The 27,802-nt window shown below is 44.3% G+C and overlaps 1 protein-coding gene across 5 annotated transcripts in view; it reads left to right on the forward strand.

Moving 5' to 3' along the window:
- The first annotated feature begins 8,280 nt into the window (after positions 1–8,280).
- Positions 8,281–27,802, forward strand: part of LAMA1 (laminin subunit alpha 1) — a 125,546-nt gene continuing 106,024 nt past the window's right edge. Inside the window, exon 1 of one of the 5 annotated variants that reach the window (XM_032467505.1) lies at positions 8,281–9,181. In XM_032467505.1, coding sequence (XP_032323396.1) covers positions 9,109–9,181 — 73 coding nt within the window. In that variant the 5' untranslated portion in view covers positions 8,281–9,108. The remainder of the gene's footprint in view (positions 9,182–27,802) is intronic. The other 4 variants (XM_032467504.1, XM_032467501.1, XM_032467503.1 and 1 more) reach the window with 4 other exon arrangements.

Here is a 27,802-nt window from a genome sequence, read left to right on the forward strand (position 1 = left end):
GGCATGTGATGGAGAATACTGGTCAGTGTGGTTCTCCAGTCTCGTTCAGCTGCCGTGTTGCAGTCCTGGGACAGGTGGAGCTGGAGATCTGAGCAAGATACGGGAGATAACAGGTGTCAGGTGTGCTTTCAAGACGCAGTACGTGGTAGCTGTTGTTACCACTGCAGTCACGGAGGCAGTAACTGCTGCTTTAGTGGGCGATGTGGTCGTTCAGATTGTACTGAGGAGAAAGACCGAGGCTCAGAGAAGGCAATTGATCTGTCCAAGACTCAAGTAGCTCGTATTTTCCAGAAACACAGTTTTGTTTTGTTTTTTTTAAGATTCCACATATGAATGATCTCATATGGTATTTTTCTTTCTCTTTCTGGCTTACTTCACTTAGAATAACATTCTCCAGGGACATCCATGTTGCTGCAATTGGTGTTATGTTGTCAGTTTTTATGGCTGAGTAGTATTCCATTGTATAAATATACCATATCTTCTTTATCCAGTCATCTGTTGATGGACATTTAGGCTGTTTCCATGTCTTGGCTATTGTAAATAGTGCTGCTAGGAACATTGGGGTGCAGGTGTCATCCTGAAATAGGGTTCATTTTGGATATATGCCCAGGAGCGGGATTCCTGGGTCATACGGTAAGTCTATTCCTAGTCTTTTGAGGAACCCCCACACTGTTTTCCACAGTGGCTGCACCAAACTGCATTCCCCCCAGCAGTGTAGGAGGGGTTCCTTTCCTCCACAGCCTCTCCAGCATTTGTCATTTGCAGAAACACAGTTTTGATCTTAAATCTTCTAACTTTCTAATATCCAACATTGCCTTCCGGGATTAATGACTTCCTGAAACCTAGAACGGAGCTTTTGATGGAAAAATGCTGTCTGTTCCTACCACAAGTCTGATTTCTTAGCAACGTCTTCTTCATAATATTTGAATATTTTCTCTGCCACTAGATCACTGCCAGGTTTATGAGTTGTTTGACTATAAGTTAGCTTCTCAATAAAAGGTATGTAGAAGATGTTATCAAATGAGAAAAGATGGGAGCTTGAGGCAAATCTGGAGAAGAGTGCTCGGAGGAGTGAAGGAGCAGGACGTTGTAGAACGTCTGCTTCCGTGGGGACCGAACAGAAGGAGAGCCTGATAAAGAACAGAAGGAAGCACCAGTAACGCTGATGGATTGCCAGCGTCTTCTCCCAAAGCAGGGCAGATGAAAATGACACCGTGACAGGTATCTCTGTGGACATCTATTTCTTAATTTTCAGCTAATTGATGTCCAGCTTTAAATTTCCTGTGTGTTTCAAACCTTGATTTCAAAGTCTAACCTTCCTGTTGAAGGTTTATCTTGTTACAAATACGCAGCAGGCAGGGACGTCCTGCAGGGTCCGGGGGGGTAGATGCTGTTTACATGTCCTTGGGAACAGCTGTCTTCCAGCCCTCCTCCCCTGAATTTGGCTTCCTCTTCCTCAGTGAAACACACACACGCACGCACGCACGCACGCACGCGCGCGCGCCAAGTTCCCTAATGACCAATACCCATTCCTAGCTTGCCTTCCCTCTTTGGGTCTCCCGTGCTTCTTTCATATAAATAAGAAGATGAATAACAGAAAGGAGAAAAATTCCCATCTGTCCAACTGCCGTTTGTGAGACTCTGCTGATAAATCTGCCCATCTTCTTATGGCAGCTGTGCGATGTCCCTGCCTAACCCGCTGATGGTGGTGATGACAGTGATCAAAGAGAATAATCACTGGATGCTTCCTTGATGCCAGGCACTATGCTGAGAACCTTGATTCTCATCTTTTGATGTGGGTCTTACATGTATCCTCATTTGACGGATGAGGAAACTAAGGACAGGAAATGGGAATAACTTCCCAAAGATCACCCAGTCAGGTAAATGTGGGAGCTGGTGTTTGGTCTTAGGCAATCTGACTCTGTATTTTTTTTAACCACTCCTTTTCTGTGTGCAAATTTCTTGTCTATTTAAATGTACTTTTTCAGTTACTCTTTGAAAACTCAGATGTGTAAATGGGAAATGCTATGAGTGCTCTGAGAAATCATTAAGCGTCAGAAAGCAGGTGCCACCCACCATTCTCTGTGACCAGTAGTGGAAGGCCTATCAATATAAAAAAGTGCATCAGGACTCAGTTTTAAGTGACAAGAACCCAACTCAAAATAGTTAAAGGAGAAGGGAAGTTGATTGGCCCATGGAAGTAAGGAAGGTTGAAAAACCAAGATGACACCAAGGCTCAGCTCAGCCACCTACGCAGGGTCTCAGATAATGACTGTGACTGGCCAAACCACAGGGGGTGATGGCCTGGGTTGGGGTGGGTGGAATAAGGTCATAGGGTGCAAATTCGGTCTTCTTGTGATAAGAACAGAGCCATGGGAATGTAGTTCTCAGAGAGTGTGTGGGGGTATGGTTAAGCCATCCTGTAGCTGTCCCATACAATGGAGCAGCTAAGAAATTTCCTTAAGAAGTGTTTCCTAAGAAATGTTTTTGAAGATACAGGCCAAAATTGGTGAGAAATGTTCTCATTTGATAAGGCAGTTTTAGACTGGGCCAGGCATGTTAGGCTCCTGGCAGTAATCATAATTCTGCACATGTGGTTCTGTACTCTTGTGAGCAAATACTAATAATAGATGTTTGAGAAGTAAAACTCTCTCTGACATTAAAGCAGACGTAAGGCAGAACGTTTGGGGCAAAAGGAAAAGCCACAGAGAGCCAAAAGAAGAAAAACAAAAATCTTGTGAGAAGTATTGGAATGAGGACATACTATCTGCATCAAAATTAACTCCAAGTTTAGAAGTTCAGAGTGGGTGAGAAAGCAGCATTCTCCTCAGGCCGGGAGCACACGCAGGGTGAGACTCGGCTTCCAGGTGGTGTTTATCTTATTTTCTTTAGAAACTGAATCTCGTGGAGTGGCTAGTTCATTCATGAAGCTGGGCTATTTTAAGAAGTTTCTATTTTAATTTCAAAATAAGCTGGTGGCAAGTCATGATAATTTACTTCTGTTATCCACACAGAGGAGAGCGAGCCTGGTTGTTCAGGTTATAGGATGTGTTAGGGTAAGGCTAGGTTGCCTTTATAAAGGACTCCAAAATATGACTCAACTTGGACCATTTGAGTTCTTTCTTCCATAAAGCAGTCCAGGCAGCAAGGCAGCTTTCTTAAGTTATTCACCCTCCTTCCGTCTGCTCTCACCATCCTCCAGGACTGGTCGAAGCAGTGGAACAACAACATGTGAGTTTAAGCCTGTGGAAAGTGGGTGGACCCAGCATGCAGGGCAAGGAGGTCTTCAGTGTGGGGTGGGGTGGGGGCCTGACGTCTGCTCATTTCCTGTGGCCTGGACCTAGTCAGAGTCTGTTATGGACTGACTGTGGGTCCCCTCCAAAGTCAAACGCAGAAGCCCTGAGCCCTAAGTATGACCGTGTGTGCAGATGGGGTCTCCCGGCAGGTAATTAAGGTTAAATGAGGTCATCAAGGCGGGACCATGACCCGCTAGGATTGTGTCCTGGTAAGAAGAGACACTAGAGAACTCGCTCTCTCTGCACACACACAGGAAAGGCCACATGGAGACACAGCAAGAAAGCGGGCCCTCTGCTAGCCCGGGAGAGGTCTCCCCAGGGATGGAACAGGCTGGAATCTTGATCTCGGACTTCCACCTCCAAAACTGTGAGAAAATAAATTAATGTTGCCTAAGCCAGCCAATCTGTACTGTTCTGTTAGGGTAGGCTGAGCATGCGAATGCTTATTTATGCCTAGATGCAAGGGAGGCTGGAGAGGTACCTGCCTCCCCAGTGCCCACATGCTCAAAAGAGAGCCTGGATTTCAGGAGGCAGCTGGCCCTCTGTCCCCAGGGGCTACAGACAAGAGTCCTGCCCATCACCTTATAGCTGCTCTGCCCTCTTGTGTACGGAGTTCACAGGCACCAATTCCTGCACAAAGACCAAAGCTGCCACACCTCACAGTCCCTCGGAATAGCAGTCCTGTCCCTCCCCAGACCCCAGGTTCTCCTCCACTGCTGAGCTCTGCGACATCCTGCTCTTTTTTCTCTTCTCCTTAATAATTCATATAATTTCTTCAAATGATTCCTTTTTCTGACCTTTCTCTATCATGGACACAAATGGAATCTTCCATATCTGCTTAGATCTTAATTTTAATTTGCAGGATTTTAGCTATTCATTGTTTTACCCACTAATGTCATCTCCACCTGATTTCCGGGTGACAGGCTTTACCTAATGTATTAGTTCCCCATTGCCGTATACTGAGTGTCTTAACACACACAAATCTATTGTCTTACAGTTCTGGAGGTCACAAGTCCAAGAAGGTCTTCCGCCTGGCTGTAGTCAAGTTGTCCTCAAAGCTGGTTCTTTCTGGAGGCTCTGGGGGAGAATCTATTTCTTGCCGTTCCAGCCTCTAATGCTGCCACATTCCTGGACTCCAGGTCCCCTTCCCCCGTCTTCAAAAATCAGTGGCACGTTGGGTTCTTGTCACGCTGAATCTCTCTGACTCTTTTTCCTGCCTCTCTGTTTCATTTATCAGCACCTCCAGAATTACACTGGGCCCACCCAGATAACCCAGGGACAGTGCCTCACCTCACAATCCTTACGTGTACAGAGAAATGCACAGATCCTAAATCTATATGGTGAAATGGATTTTGGTAAATGTCCGCACCTATACAGCCAACACCCCAATCAGGAAACAGAACATTTCCGTGACCCCAGGTTCCCTTTTGCCTCTTTCCAGCCAATCTTCCCTCTCTTCATAGGCAACCACTGTTTTCTCTGATTAGCTTTGCCTGTTGCCAAATGTCACATAAATGGAACTGTACAGTACTCTTTTGTGTCTGGCTTCTTTCACTTGGCATAATGTTTTTGAAGTTCATTCACATTGTTGTGTGAGTCAACGGTTCATTCTGTTCTCTTGCTAAGTTATCTTCCATTGCAAAATATACTATAATGTTTAAATCCATTCTCCTGGTGATGGACACATGGCTTGGTTCCAGTTTGGGGCTAGGGATGAATGAATAGGTGAGGTTATTTTTAAAATTCTTAATTTATCACACCTGCAATTTCGCTTGCATTTTGTCAAGAAGCATAGCATATTTCCAGGGTCAGACCAATAGGATGTGCACATCTTTGGGATGCCACTGTACCGCCCACTATCCCTAATTTGCCTGCTCTGTCTCCTCAACCGGCCACCCCTCACCCCTGCCCAAGGGTTAGTCTCCTAATCCCCTCTTTACTGCCAAGGGACCTGAAGGAGCTTAGCTTACACTCAGCCTCTTTAGCTCAGTCCTGGATCAGACTCTGACACCATAACCCAGTTTTAGTGACCTACCTCTTACCTCTTTCCTGGTAACCCCCAGCCTTATTCTCCAGGCTTAGTGCCTGGATCCTGGTATGATGTTCCAGTGCCCAATTCCCCGCCTGGAATCTCAGTTCCTTTAGAACTAAAAGATAGCCTGGCTAATTCCAAGCCTGCAGAGAACCAGTCCTGCCCCACGCTCTGGGCATCATGGCTGGGTTCCTGCTACTTGGGTGTCTGTCCTCACAGGAAGACATTTGCCTGACTGATCCTTTTTGTGCCTGTGACCATACTTCTCTGAGACTGGCTGCTGCATCCTGCCCAGCCACCAATGACCAAACCTGAATTACCTCCCCTGCAGGAGTTGGTCCATCTAACCCAGAGTTTCTCCAGTTTTGCTGCACATGAGGATTACCTGGAGAGCCTTAAGATATCTTGATGTCCAGATTGCACCCTCTACCAGCTGAGTGTGAATCTCTAGGGGGAGAAACGGACATCGGTATCTTTTAAAACTCTGCCCATGATGCCAATGCTCAGGCCAGAGGAAGGAGAAGCGAGCCAGGGACTTCTGCTCAAGGTGTGCTCTGCCTAACACCCGGGAGCATCAGCATGGCCCAGGAGTTCGTCAGAGATGCAGAGACTCGGGCCTCCAGCCCCAGCCTTACTGCTGGGAACCTGCATTTTAACAAGGTTCCCCCAAGTGGTTTTTAAAGTTCTAATCTGTCCCATCCCACTGTGTTCTGAACCCTTGTTCTGCAAATGTACGTAACCAAGGTTGGTTTTCTTTATTTTTTATTTTAATTGAAAAATACAGTAATGTTAGGAAAAAAATTGAAATAATAGTTCATCTCTCTTGTGCCTTGAACGTCTGCAAGGCAGAAGGCTGGTGATTTATAGACATTAGTTCATTTAATTCTTACTACAAATTTCCTAGCAAAACCTTCCCAAACTGCCTAGTCAGTGCTTGGTCCCACATTCTTTATCTCAGCAACCTGTTGTTTCCTTTACAGAACTTACTCGATTTATCATTTCAGTTTGCTTTTTTCCTGTCTTTACTGCCAGACCTAATGTTCCACAGAGACGGGAACTTGTGTTTCATTTAACAGTCAGTTCTCAGCACCTCGCACTTCACAGAAACTCAAACAATCTTCGTTGGCACTTACTATTCCTATTTTACAGATGAGGAAACTTGCCCAAGACTTCCTTTCTAGTAAGTTTCGGGGAAGAATGGGAGCCTGGCCCCAGTCCTTTATCACTGTGTGTCACGCCCACAGCACCACTTGCCCTCTTATCGGCTGAACACAACTGTGCTCTTCTGTATCCTGCCTTCTGGTTTGTTTACACATGTGCTTATTTTATATACTTGCAATCAGGGTGCCCATGTCAATTGGAATTTTGCTTTTCTCACTTAACATACAATGTTTCTGGCAAATTTTTGAAGTCTCATACTTTAAAAATGGTTACATCCTAGCTTCTCACTTGACTTACTATACATTATTAACCCTTTATCTCTTGCTAAGAATTTAGGCATTTTCATTATGCACCAGTGACACTGAAGCCAGCATCTCTGCACGTCTTGTTGAGCTGAATTTCTACTTTCTCACAACCCATGAACATTCTTATATCATTTTCACCTTGAAACAGGCCACCCCGACCTCCCGTGGGGCCGTAGCCGATTCAGATATTCCCAAGCCTGCTGAATGATGGAGAAGCTCTACTGCAGGGCTCTGCGAGGGCTCTGTGAGACACATTGACTTGTGACATTTTTTTGGCTTGTTCATTAAAGTGGCTTCTGAAATTCTTCTTTCCCTGAAATCTTTCTACTTAATTTTGAGCACTGACAAACTGGGCCACTTGGCAAATTTTGACGCCTCCTCTTCACTCCTCAGATGTGCTGACTCTTTGTTTCCCTAAATCGTGAGCCCGAGTTCCCTGTCTGCAGTTCAAAGATAAGGTCTGACTGAGGTCTGGAAGGAGTTTGTCTGAGCCCAGGATATGGGGAGACAGATGAACACTGGTGATTTCTCCTGTTGCCTTTGAGTTCATTCTGCATGGTCTTGGTGCAGCGAGGGAGAGAACTCTGGAGCAGAAATCAGAACTGGGGTCCAGCTCTGGACCAGACTTTTGCTGACATTGGGACCTCAACCCTTGAATTCATTTCCTCATCTCTCATATAGGGTAACTATCTGCCACCTTATAGAACTGAGAATATCACATAAGCTAATCTACATAAATGCTCTTAAGACTCAAAAAATGTATCTGTATGTGTATAATGTGCATGCAAAGTTATTTCAGTGCAGAAACACTTATAATTCTCTTTTAATATTAAATGCTTAATACTTGGTAACTTGTTAAATACTGAATTTAATCATTTGCTAGTTAAATACTTAATACTTAAACATTTTAATTGTTAAGTCTGTATTTTAAATTTGGTACTATGCTGACTGTCTGCTTAGCCAGCTATATTGCATCCTTTTTAAACGGCCCAATTCTATCCTTTTGTTCTGAACATCTATGATTAAAAATAATAATCATTACTAATACATAATGCTATTTTATTCCTTAAGAGCTTAAAGAAAACATCTAAAAAAGCTGGAATTGATAGGGTTGTAAAACTCATTGACAGCTGAAATAAAATTACCTGCCTATCAAGCAAAAAAGAAAAAAAAAACCTAAGTGACTTAGGTTACCTTGCATATTTAGATGGTGAGAGAGTGAAATCTGCAGAGTTATGAATACTTTCAATAGAAAAAAAATTAGAGGAAATTAAAAATTCTTTAAATGGGACCAGATGCAGTTTTTAAAAAGAACAAAGCAGTTGAAATCCTGTGTTAAGACTAAAGTTCTCTCCCAAAATAAGCCCTCCCAAGCTGTAAGGGTATGCTAATAATAATAATTTAATTTAATAATTAAATCCAAGCGACCCTTCTTGCCTTCCTTAGACAAAGTGGGAAACAAATTACAACTCATTTTCAGAAAAATCTTCACAAAATCCTCTGCCAGCAGTGGAGAGGGGAGGCTGGCAGCTAAAAGCTCCGAGTCCTTTCCTGGGAAGGGAGGCTGAGGGCCAGGCCCCGGCCACCCTCAGGGGGACAGGGACGCCGGTCAGTAAGCCCCGAGTCCCATCCTTGGGGACGAGGCCTGCGGCCAGGCCGAGGCCCCACCGGCGCGGGCTGGGAGGTGCAGCGGGTCTAGGCGGCGGCGGCGCGTGGTCCCGGCTCTGGGCCCGGCCGGGCTGCAGGGCCGCAGTGGGGCGGGAAGGGTCAACAGGGCGAATACTTTCTCGGGAATCCACCCGCCCGGGCCAACTTCGGCAGATCTCCTCCCCCTCCTCGCAGCCCACTTTCTCCTCCCGCCCCCGCAAGTCGGAGCCCGCTGCTGCAGCGGGCCAACCCCCAGGCGACTCCCAAGTTGGGGGAAGGCTCGGGCGGTCCCTAGGGCTGAGCTAGGGGACCCCCAGGGGGAGGGACGTCTGTGGGGAGGGGGGGTCTCCGGGGGGAGGAGCCTCGGCGGGGAGGGGTCTCAAGGGGAGGAGAGGTCTCCGTTGGGGGGTTTCTGAGGGGGAAGGTATCAGCGGGGACGGGTCTCCGAGGGAGGGGGCCCCTGGGGACCAGGGAAGGCGGTCTCCAGAGGGAGGAGCCACGGTGGGGAGGGGTCTCCCGCCGCCGGGCCGGGGGCGGGGCCGGACGCGGTGGAGGTCGGCGGGGGTGTGTCCGAGGGGCCGGCGGGCAGCTGCAGGCTCGCGCTCCGCCGAGTCCCCGCGCGCGGTCGTCGTTTTCTCCCCGGAGTCACCCGAGCGGCGGCGGCGAGATGCGTGGCGGAGGCACTAAGCTGGCGCTCCTGGCCTCGCTGTTTTGGGTCTCCACGCAGGGCCAGCAGAGAGGTGAGCCCAGGTCGCGTCCCGGTTCCCCGGCAGGCGGGGCGGCTGCGGGACAAAGCCCCACGCCTGGCCGCGTCTCAGGTTGGTGCGCGCGTCCGCGTTCACCCCCGACAGGGGATCGGACGCGTGCGTTTCCCGCGCGGTCCCTGGTAAGGTCACCGGGTCGGGAGGGAGAGGGCTGGGGACGTACCGCGTCTTCTGCTTCTCCTTCCTCAGGCTCTAGGTCCCAGTGTCTGGCTTGGCGACCCCGAGCGCCGTTGGAGCGCAGCGCGGGTCCCGGTTCTTGGGGCTGCGGCGGGCGGGCGGGCGGGGAATGAATGGTAAAGGCGCCCGCCGAGTCGCGGTCTCTGTCAGGCGGAGGAAAGCGGGTCGTCTGCGGCCGGGAAAGGCCGGTCCCTGGGCCACCCGCGGCGGGTGGGCCAGCGAGGGCCGCGCGAGGAGGAGCGCGCCCTGAGCCAGCTGTCGGGGCGGGGGTGCTGGCTGGAGGGCTGCTTGCGGGGCTGAGTGCAGGCCCTTCTGTGTGCAGACCCCAAGTGGCCGAACTGGCCCTTCCCCGCGCATTGTAGACCGTGGTCACTCCGGGGTGAGGGAGCAGAGGGGACGAAGGGGTGACTTGGCATGCTGGCTGCACCGGCGGGCGCCCTGGCTCACGGGGCAGGGTTGGTGAAGAACAGACCCGAAGAACCCTCAAAGCTTCTGCCAGTGTCAGAGAGAAAGAGAAGCCCCTCCGCAAACCCCCCACCTTTCTCTTTCTGAGGACAACTCCATGCCCAGATCTGCCCGGAGGTTAAGTCTTCCCGGCTCCGCTTCTCCTTGGCTAGGCGGTCACAGATATTCATTGCAAGTGTCTTAATGCATGCAATACGTGACCACGGGCATGCTCCCACAAATACACGTTTCGTTAAACACCGGGGAAAGTATAGGTCAAAAGTGGGCAGGCGGAATGCGAAATACCCCCGTGGGAAAGATGGGTGTTTGGGCATCGTGCAGACTCTGCAGCTTTGAGACCGTGCTATTCTTTGGAGCATTGACAGTGGAAGCACTGGACCGGAGCTGGCAACACAACTTTGAATGGCTGGGCGTCTGCCCTGCGCGGGGCCAGGGCGGGGATACTGGGAATTTACATAGTTATCCAGGAAAGAAAGGAGCCTGCCTGTGGGAGAGAAGGCTTGGACTCTGAGCTGAACGTGTTCTTCTCGGGTTGCTGACAGTGAAAAGCCTTGGTTCCCACAGGGTGAAGGGAGAGCAGCGGACTCAGCTTTATTGTTCTAAGAAATTGAAAGTCCTAGACTGAGGAGATGCCCTGAATGTTTTTGGTGCCCCTCAGGGCTCAGCATTTGGCCTGGGCGGTTATGAATGGTGTTTGGAGAAAGTGGGACGGCGTGAGGCTTTCCTGCTTTAAGATGCAGCGGAAAACCACCCACAGCGGGGGACCTTTGAATCCTTCACACTGCCTTCCAGATCTGCAGTCCCCACCCCACCAACCATCACCCTTCCTAACTAGCATATTTGAGGGAGTTTCGACTCTTTAAAATATAATTTTGTGCCCCCTGTATATAGTATGAATGACCAGTGAAATGGTACAATTTGGTCACAATATAATAATTAAATAATCTTGACCTGCATCAACAGTGAGTTAGCTACCTGGTGCTTATATTTTGGGGAACAATCATTGTCCTATAGCATTCAAATGTTTTAGGAATTCTTTATCATTTCACAGCCTCTGTGAGTTACTTCACATCTTACAATATGTGAGCCAATGGCTCAATTCCTTTGAGATTTGACCTGCTTAAAGTGAGCTTTCCTAAGTATGAAATGCCAGGTAGTATGTTTCTAACAATAATGTTGTGTAAAGTCCATAGCTGACAATTAGATGACAATTAGAATTATAGTTCCTTAACAGGGCAGCTCATCAACTTTTTTGTTTTAAACCGTTTTGTTTTTCTTAGGTAAAAATAGACAATTCCAAGTACAGAGGAAAAAAAATCTATGACTAGAGGAAACTTGCTTCGTTCTCATAAATGACGTAGCATTCAAATTTAGCATGTTTGTGCTCCACAACAAAGTGGGTGCCTGAATGGCTTTCAAAGGTGTGTTTTTCTTTTCTGTAGCTGTAGTCCCCAAGTAAGGGCCAATAAAAAAAAATACTCGTTTTAGCCGTTGGAAACAAGGCTATGTGTACTAAAAACATCACTGCCCACCTCCTACATATCCCAGACTTTGGCCCATTCCTTTTTTCTCTTCTGCTTTTCCAGACATTAAGTACAAAGCCTGCATCTGTAGTTAATATAGCAGGATGGAGAATTCAGATGCAACAAGGATATGAAATAAACACACGTGCTGTTCCGTAGTGTCTTGTGCCACTCCTGGGATCACACTGCTTGATAGGCCAGTATCATAAGAGGCTTATATGCCCACTTACTTTGGGGTGATCGCGTGAGACACTGTCCCATTTTAGAATGATATTTCATTCATAAACTTCAGTGAATTTTCATTATCCTCTACTGTAAGTTTTTATGGGGAAATGTCAAAATACACCTTTAAGCTTCGGGTGTTTTACTCTTTGGCTTCACCAGCTGTGGGAATTTGAGCATGTTACTTAACCTCTCTGTGCTTTAGTTTCACCATCTGTAAAAGGGAGTAATAATGGTACCTCCCTGGCGAGGCTGTTGATGAAAAGATGAAAGAATGCAAGAAAACTGCTTAGAGCAGTGCCTAATCCAGCGTCAACCCTCAGTAAGCATTATCTAAGCATTATTAGTACTATTCTGCGCAGAACTGTTGGGAGGCTCTCTTCCCAGCTATATTCTCTGGAATTTGGAGTCTGGGTTTGGAAGCAAGGAGTCTTGGGCTCAAATGTCAGACCTGTCACTTGGATGAGCCATGACATTGGTTAAGTTTCTCGGCATCTCTGGATGTCAGTCTTCTGGTTTGTGAAATGGAGAGGATTGATGTGATTCAATAACACAGAGGAGAATATGTGCCCAGGGTTGTGGGTGTCTGCGTCTTGGGCACGCAGTCCAGGATGGTGGTCTAACTGTCACGCCTGCCTTGCGGGCTCGCCATCTGTGACACGCCTCCGCTTTCAGTGCCCAGATTCACTTGGGTGTTAGGACTTGTTGATTCTACCTCCTGAAAACCTGCAGTCCGTCTCCCACTTTTTTGTCCCCACTGCTGACTAGGCTCAGGGATTGTTTGTCTTTCCCATGAAATATTGTGACGATTCTCCCACTGGGCCTCCACCCCCTCCACTGTCCTCAGCCCCTGCCACCACCATGATTCTTCTAGAAACACCACCCTGTGGGTTTGGACTAACGCCCCCCAAACACCTCACTCCATAACACGCACACACAAAATGACACAGGAGACCATCACACTGGGCTCCACGGGGGAGTCCGGGACCCAGCTGGCCGCTACTTGGTCTAGCCCCCTGCCCCAGGCTTCCTGAGGACAGGGACTGTTTCATTCTTCTCTGGGTGTCCATGGCTCTGCAGTATTCCTGGCGGTTAATAGCCACTCATGTTGGTTGATCCACATTGAAATGAACATCTTTATTTGATGAATCAAGTCGTTTTAAAAAATAGTTTTGAATACGTAATCCATGCGCATAGTACCAAGTTCAAAAGATATCAAAGGGTATATAGAGAAAGGTTAAATCACCTTATTTTGACACAAATACTACATTTAGTTCCTTGAGTATCCTTCCTTAGATGTTTCTTCAAATAAGTCTTAAAAGCAAGCTGCTTCATAAAAACCTACTTCCTCCCTAATAGTATGAAGGAGGCACCAGTTATTTCCTGACAAAACAGGAAGCACCCTTCCCCTCTCCCCTGCCCTCCCTCCACACTACTTCTTCAGTGACCCTGCTGCAGGATGTTAAATGCACCACTTAATGAATCTATACGCTTATAAACTTTTCATCTTCCAACTTGTCGCCTTCAACAGACAGGTATTAGAGCTGTGTTTCCTAGATCTTTGGGAATTTAAAAATTAGATCGTTGATTGATTCCGTGACACTGCACTCCTTCTGAAAGTATTGTTTACCGTAGCATTGATAAGCTATTCCTGAAGCCGTAAATGGTTTTTAAAAATACATTTTAGATGATGTATGGTGTAGAGAGGTTAAGTTTGAGAATAATTCTATTAGCAGTTAAAGACAGTGTGTTATTTATCTTACCAAAAAGTGTGATTTATTATTGGAACGCCTGTGTCAGATGCAGAAAAACTTAACTTTTAAAAATAACATCTGATGGATAAAGTTAAGCCTGCACCTTGAAAACACAAGTTAAGTGGAGATAATCACTAAGAACTCTTGCTTTGAGACCTTAGTCGATGTTGTTAGTGATAGTCCCCTGAAATGTTTAGATGAACAAGTCAAACTCCAGTCTCCTAAGAAGAATGTATGCAATTTATTTACATGCTCGCAAATAATTCTTGTACTGGTTTTATTTCTAAAATGCTAATATGTGCCCATGGACAACTGAGTAGATAAATGCATTTCAAAGTTAATGAGAAGAAGGAAAACTCCCTTATCGGAGTAATTTAGTTAAGGTCGTGAACCTGGGCTCTGTTGGAACCTGTCTGCCAGGGGCTCTGTCAGCATAAACCACCACACTGTACTGGGCTCACTGCATCGTCATGTCCTTGATATGGAGGGTGACAGTCAGTGCCCAGAGTAACCAGTTCACAGCACAGACTCTTCCCACTCGAGTCTTTGTTTTCTCAATGCCGGATCCAGAGAGCTTTCCTTGGGGTAACTTGTTCCCAGTGATTTGGGGTCTTGCTCAGGGGCAGAAGACAGACAAAGGAGGCAGTGAGATTCCTAATTAGCCTGCTGGCTGAAATTCCTGCCTAGGTAAGCATTTACCTCCGAGGTTAATCCCCAAACGGGGGCATGGAAACACAGAAGACCCTGACTTCAGCCTGTGTGTGCATTGTTTTCCTTTTTTGATTCGACCATTGGAAGTTTAAATCGCGACATTCCTGAGCTTATCTTTGAAGCCTGATCTGCTGGCCCCCAGGCAGTGGGACTGTCTTGTGCAGAGAACCTCCTGTATCGCTGGTGGGAATGTCAGATGGAGACCAGCTAGCATTTATGGAAAGTGCCATCTTTTCCCATTCCCTAAAGTATTTCCTGCAGTTTGTTCCTTCGCCCCACAGTTTCCTGCCAGAACCTCAGGAAATTCTCCACGACAATAAAAAAGATGTTTAAGTTTAACAGATCAGGGGAGGATTTAGCTCAGTGGTAGAGTACGTTCTTAGCATGCCGGGGGTCCTGGGTTCAATCCCCAGTACCGCCATTAAAAGTAAGTAAATAAATAAACCTAATTACCTCTCCCCCCCACCAAAAAATATTAAGTTTAGCAGGTCATTTTTAAAAGAGGACATTTAGAAAGCGAAAAATCTCACACCACGATGCTGACTATTGTATACTTCACATTTAAATGTCTTCCAACCTTTGGGTAATGACAGAGTTTTATTCCTAAAAAGGGCTTTTCTTGTTATCTCTGGCCCAGCACACGAATTCTTTCCTGCTCCAATGGCTCCTTTCCCTTTTCTCCCAGTCCGTGGCATTCTTTTGGTCTCCTTGGTTTCATGTTCCTTTTCTTTCTTTTCTTTTTTTGTCTTCCCCTTCTCCAAATCATCCCTCGGAACTTCTGTTTCATTTTTTAAAAAGGTCCCTGATTTTTTTTTAAATCTTTGTTCCTCTTTATTCCACTGCAGATGATCATAAGTGACTGTCACCGGCCACTTTTCAGAAGCCTCTGATGGCAGCATCCTGTCACTTAATCTGGTCCCACACCACAGTTACTCTGGTGCTGCTTAAGCTCTGTCTTCACGCTGTGCTCCTTGGCTTTACCCGTTTGCCACGGGTCTCCATACTCCCTCCAAACTCACAAAGTCAGATTCTGACTTTGAGCAGCAGGACTTGTTCACATGACTCCCTCACCCGTCTTGCATCCTCATTCCCTACCTAAAGCCTCACCCACCCCAGGACACACTTGTTACTGTGGCCTCTATCAACCATCCTGTTTCTGAACTTGTGTCGTGTTCCATGATCAGTCGAGTCCCCACCCAGCCAGAGCTGCCACCTGGTCCTCTTGTGGTTCCTGTAACCTGGCAGGGTGGCTCACGTGCAGAGTTCACCTGTGGCACCTGACTTACTCTGGTCCACCCTGTCGCTTGGGCTTTCCTGCTGCTTGCTACCATGGCAACCTGTCTATACCTCTGACTAGCCCATCATTTTGTTAGGATTTGTTACCTTGCCTGACTCCCCTTGAGGACAGAGATTTTTGTTCTTATTTCTAGTAACGAGCCCAACATCTGGCATTTTGTGTTGATTCTGTGCATATTGTTGGATGAATGAATGAAAGTCCCAGTGCAGACAAGCGACAGAGGCTCTGAGGGAATCCAGTGGGTAGTAATGAGAGGTCCAGACAGACCGGTGGACAGGATTCAAGTAGTCACTAGTGAGAAGGCAGCGCGATGACGTCCTGGGGAGTGGTGGGCTGGGGTAGACAGGTACGAGCTCAGGAAGGCTGGGGACCCTAGCAGGTCCCCCAGGTAGGGTGCAGACATGGGGGACAAAGAAGAGTCCATCCAGGTAACCAGGTTGGGCAGAGGGTGGACAAGCAGTTTTGGGGACGAGGCCTTAGCTCTCATTCTAAACCAAAACACATGACCGGGGACAACCTAGTGGCAGAAACCTGAAGTTCAGATACTTTCCGTGCCCCCAGACAGGATCCAAATATGGAGAAAGAGGAGTCACGAAACCTGGTAATCAGCAGGGGCTGAAAGCTTGAAGGGATTCTTTGCCTGTTGGTTTTTCTATCTATCAGTTCAGTACAAAGAAAAAAAAAGGATTATGTTCTCATAGTTGAAATGATACTGACTGATAATGGATAAGACTTAAAACCTAGGTTATATTTAACAAAATCTCATTTCTAGATTTGGAGCCACTGACTTCTAGGTATCTCAGGCCAGCAACTTATTAGCTCACATCTTCAACAAGCATTGTTGAAGGATGTCCTGCACACTGGTGACCAGTGGTCCTGAGCCCCCGGAGCTGTAATCAAGCAGGCATGAGAAGTGCCCCAGGAGCCCTACTATGTGTGCCCATCAGTTCAGTTTCTGAGTGCCTCCACCAGCAATGTCGCGCCACGGAGATGCTGTAAAATAGTGTCCCTATAGACAGAAAGAAAGTCTGATGAAACACCGCGTGTCTCCTGCATTTGGTTTCCTTTTGGTTTAAAGACTGTGATGTCAGAATACCCTGCTGGGCCTTGCCTTCAGTCTTGTTGGCATTTGTTAACTATCTCTTGTAGTTACATTTTTATATAAAGCAGAGTTTTTGTTTGAAGGACTCCACCTGCCTGCCTTCGGAGGACTTGGTTTAGGTGGGAGGGCAGCTGTTCCCCTCCAGGCATTTTGGGCTAAGCCAGCCTGGTCTTCTCAGGAATGGAACAAAGGCATACAGAATTTATGTCACAGATGGATTTTTGTTTGATAAAAATCACTTATTACTGAATGAAAGAATGGCCTATTCTCTTTAGAAATATGACCATAACGTCTTGCATGCCTTTAGTAGTTTCCAACTTTGTTGGTCTCATTTTAATTATTATAATGGACTAAGTTAAGATGGACTCTGTTTTCTGTGATCAAATGTTCCCTGAAAATTTGTGCATAAGACAGTTTTCTGCAAATGAAAAAATTTCAAATTCAATATTAAAATAATGCCGAAGTAGTATGGAGGGATCTGCTAGTTTATATTTCTGGACTCTCTTTTCTTCCACTGATCCTTGTGTCTGTCGCTGCGCTAACACCTCACTGCCTGGATTCCTTCAGCGTTGTAATAAGCTTTGAAATAGGCCGTTCCACATCGTTCACGTTTTCTAAATTGCTTTGACCGTTCTAGGTCCTTTGCATTTCCATTAGTATCAGCTTACCAATTTCTACCAAAAAACCAGCCAGGATTTTGATAGGAATTAGATTGAATCTGCAGATCAATTGAGGGGAAGTGCTGTCTAACAATATTGAGTCTCTGTGTTTATGAATAAGAAATATATCTTCATTCATTTAGATACTATTTAATTTCAGCCAGAAATGTTTTATAATTTTCAGTGTATTGCTCTTGAATTTCTTTTGTTAAATTTTTTCTGAGGTATTTTTTTTTAATTGAAATATAGTCAGTTTACAATGTGTCAGTTTCTGGTGTACAGCATTATGTTTCAGTCATACATATACATATATTCGATTCCTTTTCATATTCTTTTTTCATTGTAGGCTACCACAAGATATTGACTATAGTTCTCTGTGCTATACAGAAGAAACTTGTTGTTTATCTGTTTTATATATAGCAGTTAGTATCTGCAAATCTCGAACTCCCAGTTTATTCCTTCCTACCCTTTTTACCCCCTGGTATCCATATGTGTGTTTTCTATGTCTGTGAGTCTGTTTCTGTTTTGTAGATAAGTTCATTAGTGTTTTCTTTTTTCTTTTTATAGATTTCACAAATGAGTGATATCATATGGTATTTTTCTTTCTCTTTCTGGCTTACTTAGAATGACAATCTCCAGGTACATCCAGGTTACTGCAAATGGCATTATTTTAGTCTTTTTTAAGGCTGAGTAGTATTCTATTTTATAAATATACTACAGCTTCTTTTTAAGTATTTTATTCGTTTTTTGGAAAAAAAAAAAAAAAGCCTGGGATGGAAAGCTGATCTCATTCTTACTTGATGCCCATGGGTCCAGGATGCCCCTGTCAGGTGTTCGGCTGGTCCAGCTGTCTGTAGCCTGCCCCTGCTAGGATGCCACCCTTGGCCAGTCGAGCTGTGGGCTTTTCCTACTTCCACATTTGTTTTCTACTGAGTTACAACTTTGTTGACATCACTGGGAGTGTGTTCCACTCTCCACTCCAAATCCAGTCAGCCGTTGTCCGCCTTTTTTTCCCCCAGGCTCACCTTGCCTTGGCGAGCAAGGGTGAGTGTGGAGCAGACCCAGGCAGAAAGCTGCTCTCTCTTCTACAGTCTGACCTCAAACCCTAGCGGCCTTTCATGAAGAAGAGCTCCCCAACTGGTTGTTTGTTGGTTGATTTTCAGAGTCCCGAAATCATTGTTTTTGAAAATTTTGTTCCGTTGTCATAGCTGTTTCTTTCGGAGGAGGATTTGTCAATCTCTTTACTTGCTGTGGCCAGAAGTGCCCTCTAAAATATTTTCACTTACATCGATATCTTGACTACCATGCAGCTCGCTAATGAGATTCTATTTCTGTTGTTCATCATGCCATTAACAATCTACTAATTTTACTAAAAGCCCATTTCTGATATTTTCCTTGATAATTTGCAAAGGGAGAGAGACAGATAACAGAACACTGTTGTGGGTGCCTCCAGCCTGGACAGGCTTCCTGATTGGAGAACCAGCTGACACCCCTCAGAAGGCACGTCATCACCGATTTTAATCCCAGCCGCATGTGGGTAGTTTAACCTCAGTAACACACACACGTGCACACACACGATACCACACGAAGCCACAGTCTTTACATTGAAGTTTCTTAAAGCTAACTGCAGATATTGTGCTAGTTACCATTTATGTTTAATGGATGCTCATCTTGGGTCAAGCCTGAGTTTAGATCCTCACTTTGCACACTTGTCATCACACTCCAGCGGAGGACGACTCTCTGGGAATTACAACCCCCAGGAGGGAACAATCACCCTGCTCACAGAAGTGCTGGATTGGCAGGTGGGGACCCCAGTCTCAGAGGATGAAAGAAGGGCAGACATCCTTCTGTAAACAGGTTAGGATCCTAAACTTGTCAACTTCCCCAGGGTGGACGCCGGAGGACTGGAGAATCAGGTGGGGTGAAGGGGAGGCCTGTGCCGAGGTGCTGGCCCGAGGGGGAGGGGCAAGGAGGGGAAGCACAGCTTAGAACTAAAACTGAGAAAACACACTGTCCACAGTCCATCGGTAAAGATTTGCACTTTGCTCAAAGTGGGAAACCTGTATGTGAATCCAACTAGGGTGTGCAGTAAGGACAGGCCGTTTGGTTTTTATGGGTTTGTTTTAAAAGAAAATGTATTAAAGAAGCTGTACGTAAATGTGGCATGTTTGAGAGTCACCTCTTTGTGTGGCCCAGGCTAGGTTCTGATTTCTTCATTACTGATGTATGGAAATAGACTAAATTTTCCCTGACTGTATTATCATCATGAAAATACAGGGAAGAATTTAGAAAACGAAAGAAAAATAGTATTAGAAATCTTATTTGAATAAGACGAGGTGGAGGGAGGACCTCAAGGCACCGCTGTGGTGATGCTGCCCCTCCGGCCCTCCTCTCCCGCTGTGCAAAGCCCTCCCCAGGCCTCTGAGGAAAGGCAGCGGGTCGGGATACCAGCACTGCTGGGGCTGAACGGGCTGGAAGGGCTGGTTCTCTGTCAGCACCAGGCAGCGCTAAGAAAACAGCCTCCTTTCAGTGTTAGCGCCATCGAAGCGTTCTACTGCCTCTTTGACAGCATCCTTGTCAGCGTGGGTGAGGCAGCCTGGAGGCAGCATCACGCGGGGGAAACGGGCTGAGGAAGCAACCTGCCAGTTCACTTTAACAGGTTTCCTGGTTGATGCATGGTAACCTCCTTCCTACGTTGTGTCTTTAATTTTGGAGGCCTTGATGCTTTTTCCCTCTTGACAGTGAGTTAATCCATTTGCTTTAACTGAAGCCCTGCGTTCTCTCTAAGAATAGTTGCCAAAGGTCTCCAAGACGTGACTGCAGGACGAGGAGTCTGGAGTTCTGGTTAAATAGTGACAGAAAACTCTGGGGGAGGTGTGATCTTACTAATCAGTCTGATGAACTTTGTGCCGGGGCTCCACTGCTTTGGCGGCTCCCAGAGTGTTAGACCTGGAAAAAACCCAAGAGATCATTTAATTTTTTTTTAAATTTTTATTTTTTATTGACGTGTAGTCAATATACAATGCTAGTTTCAGGTGTACAGCAAAGTGATTGAGTTATACATATACATCCATATATGTATATATTTTTTCAGTTTCTTTTCCATTACGGCTTATTACGAGAAATTGAATTTTTGACCTCAAAGCAGCTGCCCCAGGGAGATATTTAAGCATGAAGGAGCTCAGCCCCAGCCCAGCCCTGTAGAATCAGAACCTGTACTTGTAACAAGATCTCTAGGTGATTTGATAGAAGCCTGAGAAGCCCTGCTGGAATTCCCACTCTCTCTTTGCCCAGTTGAGTGCTGGCTGACTTTGGAATATCTCGTGCATAGTTAAATTATAATGATCGAATTTGTGGATGCAAATGGTCATCTTCCGTCTTTATCGGTAAGGCATTATTAATTCAGCCCTAGATCACATTAACTTTTCTGGCAGCGCTGTTTCATGTGGTGTGTACCTCTCACAAGGAACTAGAGCATCTTTTCCACCTTCGCCCAGATTATGCTGTGGCTGCAGGTGGCTTGGGGCCGCATGGGAAGGTTCTGCACCTATCCCTATAAAACTTACCCTGGTTTTATTTTGGCCGCTGTTGAGATTCCATTACTTCCACAACCCAGTGATTTCACTTCCCCCACATGTGATGCCTTGTCAAGTCATTATCTACAGGGGAATTAATAATAGTGAACAAGGAAGTGCCAGGTGCATGGGGTGGGAAGCCCAAGTCTCTGTCCTCAACTCAGCATACTTTATGTTGTTTCATAAGGACAGCAGACTGTTGTGACAGAGGGAAAACTAGGCGTCTGCAGTCTGATGGAGGCCAAAAGAGGAGAGGTTTAAGGAAGAGAAAGGTCATTGTTTACAAAAGCTACCATGAGGTCAAGTCAGCTGAAGCTGCTTGTTGGATTTGGCAACATGGAGGTTGTGAGACCTTGAGAAGGGCATGTTCAGTGACTCAGAGGAGGAGGATGCCAGCTGGAGTTCCGTGAAGGCCAGTGTGAGGCAAGGAACTGGGGACAGTGACCGAAATTCTTATATACATCCTTGATTTACTAACAGCTTTTGAAAAAAGTAGAAAAACTATCACATCCAATGTACGCATCTGTATAAAGAAGCCGCCCAGTCTTAGGAAAAAGACAATGGCACCAGGGACTCAGAAAATACAGTGTTATCCATCCCGTTGACAGTGGTACCAAGATAGCTCAACCCTGTGGACTTGTGATCGGAGCACTTGCTCTAGTTGTCAGATACATTTGTCTAGTGTTGGCCTGTGGGGTGGAGGGGATGGCAGCTGCTTGCCTTGTTTGTCAGCTGTCCCTCTAGCTATGATCTGGAATAAAAGGAGCTGCAGTCGGGTGGATCCAGCCCCCTCACGGTCATTGTTCTAGTTAGAGGTGGTGACGCATTGCATGTCTCGAACACTGAATGATTTGATCAGAGGTACGTGGGCTTCTGAGGACAGCTCTCAACTGAAGTTTTCACTGGGCACATCCAGAACCAGTTACAGAAGTTTAAGAGCTAGTGTAGAATGAAAATGCGGGGCCCCTTGTTTAAATTATGAAAAATTTCAGGACGGTTTCAACAGAGCTTTAAACCAAGGGTGACAGCACGGGTCACACACTCATGAAGCGGCCCTGGGCACGGTCCTAAGCAGGACGCCGGAGCTTTAAAGGATAAGCAGTTGACATCTGTATAATAGAGCCCAGAAGTGGCAAGAGAAGGGGGAAGAAGAAACTAAGACCTTGAAGGATTGTAGGAAAGTTGATGGTTTTTGGAAGTGTTCGGCTGGTTAGAAAATGTTGAATTAATTGATGTGTTTAGAGATTTAAACCAATGATACAAACATTGCAAACATGGTAAATGATACAAACAAAATACAATATAACTGTTTTCTCGTTCAACAGGGCTGTCAGTGTTCAACTTAAAGGCTGCGCGTACGTTCTGATTTCCCTTTGAGCTGTGTTCACTCCTCTAAGAGCTTGGAAGGAGGGGCAGTGCGTTTCCAGAGCAACGGGTGTGATATGAGATTTAAAATATTTATGAGTGTTGGGGTGCTTTTGTGCCTTGCCTGTGCGCAATAGTGATTTCGATCAGGTAGAACTTCTTCATTGTTGCCCTTTAATTTAAATTTTGTGGCAACAAAAGAGAAAAACTTCTTCATGATGAATGAATTGTAGCTGTTGTCCCTGCAGCTAAGCGTGCTGTTTAGTGCCATCGGATGTGAGCAATGAGGGGGCTTTGTGGGAGGGGGAGGCTGTCCTGATAAGGTGCTGTTTTCTACAGACAGTGTTGCTTGTTTATCTTACAGTGAAATCCTCTGTCTGTGTCAAGGACACCCGGAGCCCATTGCTATGGAAATGGAACTCTGGCAAAATCCTTCCAAGGCCTTTTGCCGTCTCTGGGTTTTTTAAGATAACCTTCTCTTCATCTTCCCACGTGAGAAAAAAAGTCAAGGGTGTTAAATGCCAAGCCCCCAGGAGCTGGGGTTTGGCTTCTCCCACAGGTTTGTGTGGGGTCTTTCTCTCCTCCCCAACTTTTAAAAATTTTTTTTAAAAATTGAAGTGTAGGTGATTACAATAGTTTCAGGTATAAAGCAAAGGGATTCAGTTATACATAGACATACATATATGTATGTGTATATATATGTATGAAATATGTACATATATTTTAAGTTCTTTTCCATTTCAGCTCACTATAGGAAATTGAATATAGTTCCCTGTGCTATACAATAAGTCCTTGTTGTTTATCTGTTTTATATATAGTAGTGTGTATCTATTAATCCCAAACTCCTAAACTAGCCCTCCCTACCCTCTCCTTCCCCCTGGCAAACACAGTTTGTTTTCTATGTCTGTGGGTCTATTTCTGGTTTGTAAATAAAATGTGTTTTGTTTTTTTTTTTAGATTCCACATATAAGCAGCATCATATGATATTTGTCTTTCTCTGTCCAGCTTACTTCACTTGATAATCTGTAGGTCCATCCATGTTGCTGCAAATGGCATTATTTCATTCCTTTTTATGGCTGAGTAATATTCCATTATATATTTTATATATATAATGCTGGATTGCTGGATCATATTTTTCTACTGTGCTGAAAAGGGTCTTGGAATCTCTCCTCAAAAAACTAAAAATAGACTTACCATATGATCCAGAAATCCCACTCCTGGGCATGTATCAAGAGAAAACTCTAATTTAAAAAGATACATGCACTCCAATGTTCATAGCAGCACTGTTTACATAAGCCAAGACATGGAAGCAACCTAACTGTCCATCGACAGATGACTGGATAAATAAGTTGTAGTGTATATATACAATGGAATACTACTCAGCCATAAAAAGAAATGAAACAATGCCATTTGCAGCAACACAGATGGACCTAGAGATGATCATACTAAGTGACGTAAGTCAGACAGAGAAAGATAAATACCATATATCACTTATATGTGGAATCTAAAAAAATGACACAAATGAACTTGTTTACAAACCAGAAACAGACTCACAGATGTAGGAGACAAACTTATGGGTACCAAAGGGGAAAGGTTGCAGGGAGGGCTAAATTAAGTAGCAGATACAAACTACTATATATAAAGTAGATAAATAACAAGGTCCTACTATATAACACAGGGAACTATATTCAATAGCTTATAATAAACCTATAGTGAAAAAGAATATATATGTATTACGTATAACTGAACACGTTGCTGTATACTGTAAACTAACACAACATTGTAAATACATTTTCTCAAGTTAGAAACTTAATTCCCTTTTTTTTCAGATTTCTCCCTGGATCGAATCAGTTGCTTTGACTGCTTTTCCAAACAAAACACCCCCTGACACCAGAAGCCACTTTCCCTTTTCAGTCACGTGAAATATCCGTAATCCTTTATTTCACACTGGGATAAAAAAAAAAATGATCTGAATGTATTTTCCCAGATTCTTTCACTTAGAATTGCAAATCATTTTCTTTTCAGACTATCACAGTGACTCTGATTATGGATTAGGCAAATAGAACATTTTATAGAACTCAGAAATGCTTTTTTTCCAAAAAAGAAAAAAAAAAACCCCGTTAGAAAAAACTCACGCTTCTCTGACACACAAAATGGATGAAGGCCACGAGCCCTTGGTCCCAAATCATTTGAGAAATATGAATTAAAAAGTTGTTACAATGGGGGCTAGTCAGCATTTTAGATCTCCTATTTTTAACATAGTGAAAATATTTTTTGTTGGGAAAAAAACCCAGAAACCTTTAAAAATGAATTCTTCAACCACCTGGAAGCCTCTCAGCTGAAAACAGTAGTAACTATAGGTAGTAACATCATCTGTCCTTAGCTTCGTGGCAATTTGTCTGCTAATATTAATAAGGGATCTTCCAGGAGTTTATTAAAATGGTCCTGAAATGCACTTAAGATGGCCAAGTGGACCCAGACTGTGAAGAAAGGGGAAAAAAAAAACACATACTACTGGTAAGTGAGAAGGAATTTATTTCATGCTCGATGGAGTTTGGCATTGTGAAGTCTTTAGCTACTGGTGAAAGATAGGGATGGAAAAATGATTCCATTGTGTGTCCTGAATGGGGGCAAAAGTACGGATCCCAGGAACACTAACTAAAGTGAATAATGTCTCTCAGCAAAAACGTATAGTCGTCTAATACGTAAAGTGCACGGCGGAGTGATGGGTGCCTCCCGCTACAGTCTTCATCCTGACTTTGATTTTTGCTCTTGGGAGCTTCTTGATCCCAATGCCCCTTTTTCACCCTTTGAGTTCCTCCTTCTCCTGAGACTTGCAGCCCACATTAGTTCCCTCTCATTATAGTATTTCAGCCGTCTTTGAAATGATTCAGCAACCTGAGGAGCTTTTAAAAATCGTTTTGAAGCTTGCTGCCTTCAGTACGCATTTCCATCTTGCTTGCATCTTCCAGCAGGTGTTCTCATGTCCAATGAGGAATTATAACTATCCCAAAGCTATCAAGGGAGAGCAAATGTAATAGGTAAGGAATACTTTTTCGTGAACAGCTTTTTGTCCCCCCAAATATGAGCTTATCTAAGAGAAGAAGGATTTTTAGTGAAAGGTAAGGATATATTTTGAAATTAATGAGTTAAAGGTGTTTCTATACAACCATTAATGAAGGAATTTATCTTTCTTTTTATTAAAAATGTCTTTTAAAACAAACCTGTGTTTACCGAGGGGAAAGAAGGAGAGATAAATTGGGAGTTAGGGATTTGCGGATACTAACTACTACATATAAAATAGATAAACAACAGGGTCCTACTGTACAGCACAGGGAACTGTATTCAATACCTGGTAATAGCCTATAATGAAAAAGAATATGAAAAAGAATATACATATATACACAAAATATACACATTTATATATACATATTTTTGCATATATAATAATGTCTTTAGAATACCAGCAAAATCAGGAAGTACAGAAGTTCTTTAAAACCCATCTAGTGTAAGAACTGCCTGTGCTGATTTCTGCAATTGAGATACTATCGTTATGTTGATGTTCACAAGGTTTGAACTACTTTTTTCTCTGTGACTCAGAGCGGAGGCTCCTGAGTGCAGAGGCAGATCCCCCCCTGCCCCCCCGCCCCCTCGACCCCCCACTTCCCCCATAACTCAAGTCCCTTGCAGGTCGGGGTAGGGGGAGCCCTGGGCAGGAAGTGGGCAGTTCTCTTGATGCCCAGCAACTGGAGGGAGAGAAAAAAGAGACGGTGGGAACATTTTTAAGTTAACTGGTAAAGTATTTGTTGATAGAGAAACGCATTGTTAAATTAGTTCCTGTGACCTCTTTTCTTCTCCTCGCTTGGCTAGTCTGCGAGGAGGCAAGGGGTCAAGTTGATTGTACTGCAAATCTAAATGCATGTACATGGTACAGAGCCAGGAAAACGCCATTTCAGCTATCTGGATATCACACCACGGTTTAAAACCACATCGGGTTTTAAATTATTAGCTCATAAGATACATTAGAACCAGGTTGCTAGAATATTATGGTCATAAAGGAGGGAGGAATTTAATATTTACCCCAGTACCAAACAGAATGAATATCAGGTCCTCCGCCTCGAGAACTGCACATCACTTTAGGAACTAGATCATGACATAAAGTGTAAGTGTCTAACTTCTGGTTGATAAAAAGAGTAATTTGGGGGGTGGCAAACTTAAAGATGCATCGGTTTCTTCATAAAACCTCTTAAATTAAAGCAGAAATCTCTTTAAAAGAATATCATAAAAATGACCAACTTTAGGTTAAAAATGAAGAATGGGTAATATGTTAAACCCAGTACATAATGTATGTCTGTGTCATGCTTTAAAATTAGGAGTAATGCTCTAAGAATACGATGCTCAATAACTGGTTTCTACTCAGAGGCTGAGGGTGTATTGATTTGAATAGAGTCATTCTCCCAGGATAGAACCACTAATAGGTAGCTGGTGTATGTGGAAAGTCTTTGGAAGACTACCTAATAAGTTATTTTTTTTAACAGATGCTTGGTGAGTTTTTTTTAAGTGCAGCAACTCTTACAAAAATAACAACTTTACCTTATAACATAAAGTATTAAAATATATTTAATAGAAGAGATAGAAAAATAGAATTGGATAGATATTTTAATAGAAAAATATAATTAAAGTATGCATAATGAAAATATTAAGTAGTACCTAAAATATAAAAATTAAAGTCATGAATTCCTTCTAGATGACTAAAATTATATTGTGCTTTTTCACCTTTCACTGGAAAAGAAATATTTCAGAAATAATACTGATGCTATATTCTTTACGAAGAAAAGTTTATCTTCTGTGATCTTTGAATCAAGTTCTGGCGAATTGGAGGAGCCGTGCTTGGCTGAGACCCCCTCCTCTGAATACTCTCTCATTTCACAGTGTCGATTCATGCAGAATGCCCCTTTTACATCATGTACACCATCCTTTCCAGAACTTTGTAGAATCTTCAATGCTATTATCCTCTTTTACCAAGATAAAGTCAACTCTGTAAAGAACCTAATGGGGCTGTTTTTCTCACAGTCATCCAAAGGTGGTTTTCTGAACAGTTTGGACCAGCTGCTTAAAGATAAAAATCACTGGAGACAAAGAGACTATAGAAAAGCAGAGATTAATACTGAGTTGAAGAAACTTTTGAAAACTGGATCTTTGTGTTGTAAAGTTTTGCTCAGCAAAGAAAACAGGCAGTAAAGGAAGTGAAGAGAGGAAAGTCCTAGAAAAGATGCAGTAAGTGCGAACGGAGGCACCTGGGCGCAGGACGGGGTCCTAAGTGAAATGTGCTTGTGTTTTGCTGGCGAATATGTGCTTTGGATCATTTGAAACTTGTCTTAAAAATCTTTTCCCAACGTGAAATTTTCAATCAGAAATGTGAAAAAGAACTGTACAGTGAACATCTGTGCTCTCACCTAGATCCTGCAGTGAGCAAATCCTCTTCTGTCTTCCTCACCTGTCCCGTCTCTGCCCATCAATACAGCTTGTTTCTCATGTATTTCAAAATGAGTTTAAGACCTAAGTACACCTCACTCCTAAACTGTTCAGCATTTACATCAGTATTTTTATAAACTCTCTTTTTTTAATTTTTGAGGTATAATCAACATACAGTGGAATACACAAATCTACCCCAACCTTATGCATTTTGTGATTTTTCACACCTGTGCAATCCAAACCTTTATCAGGATATAGAATGTAGTCCAACC

Source organism: Camelus ferus, chromosome 24, assembly GCF_009834535.1.
Source record: "Camelus ferus isolate YT-003-E chromosome 24, BCGSAC_Cfer_1.0, whole genome shotgun sequence".
NCBI lineage: Eukaryota > Metazoa > Chordata > Mammalia > Artiodactyla > Camelidae > Camelus > Camelus ferus.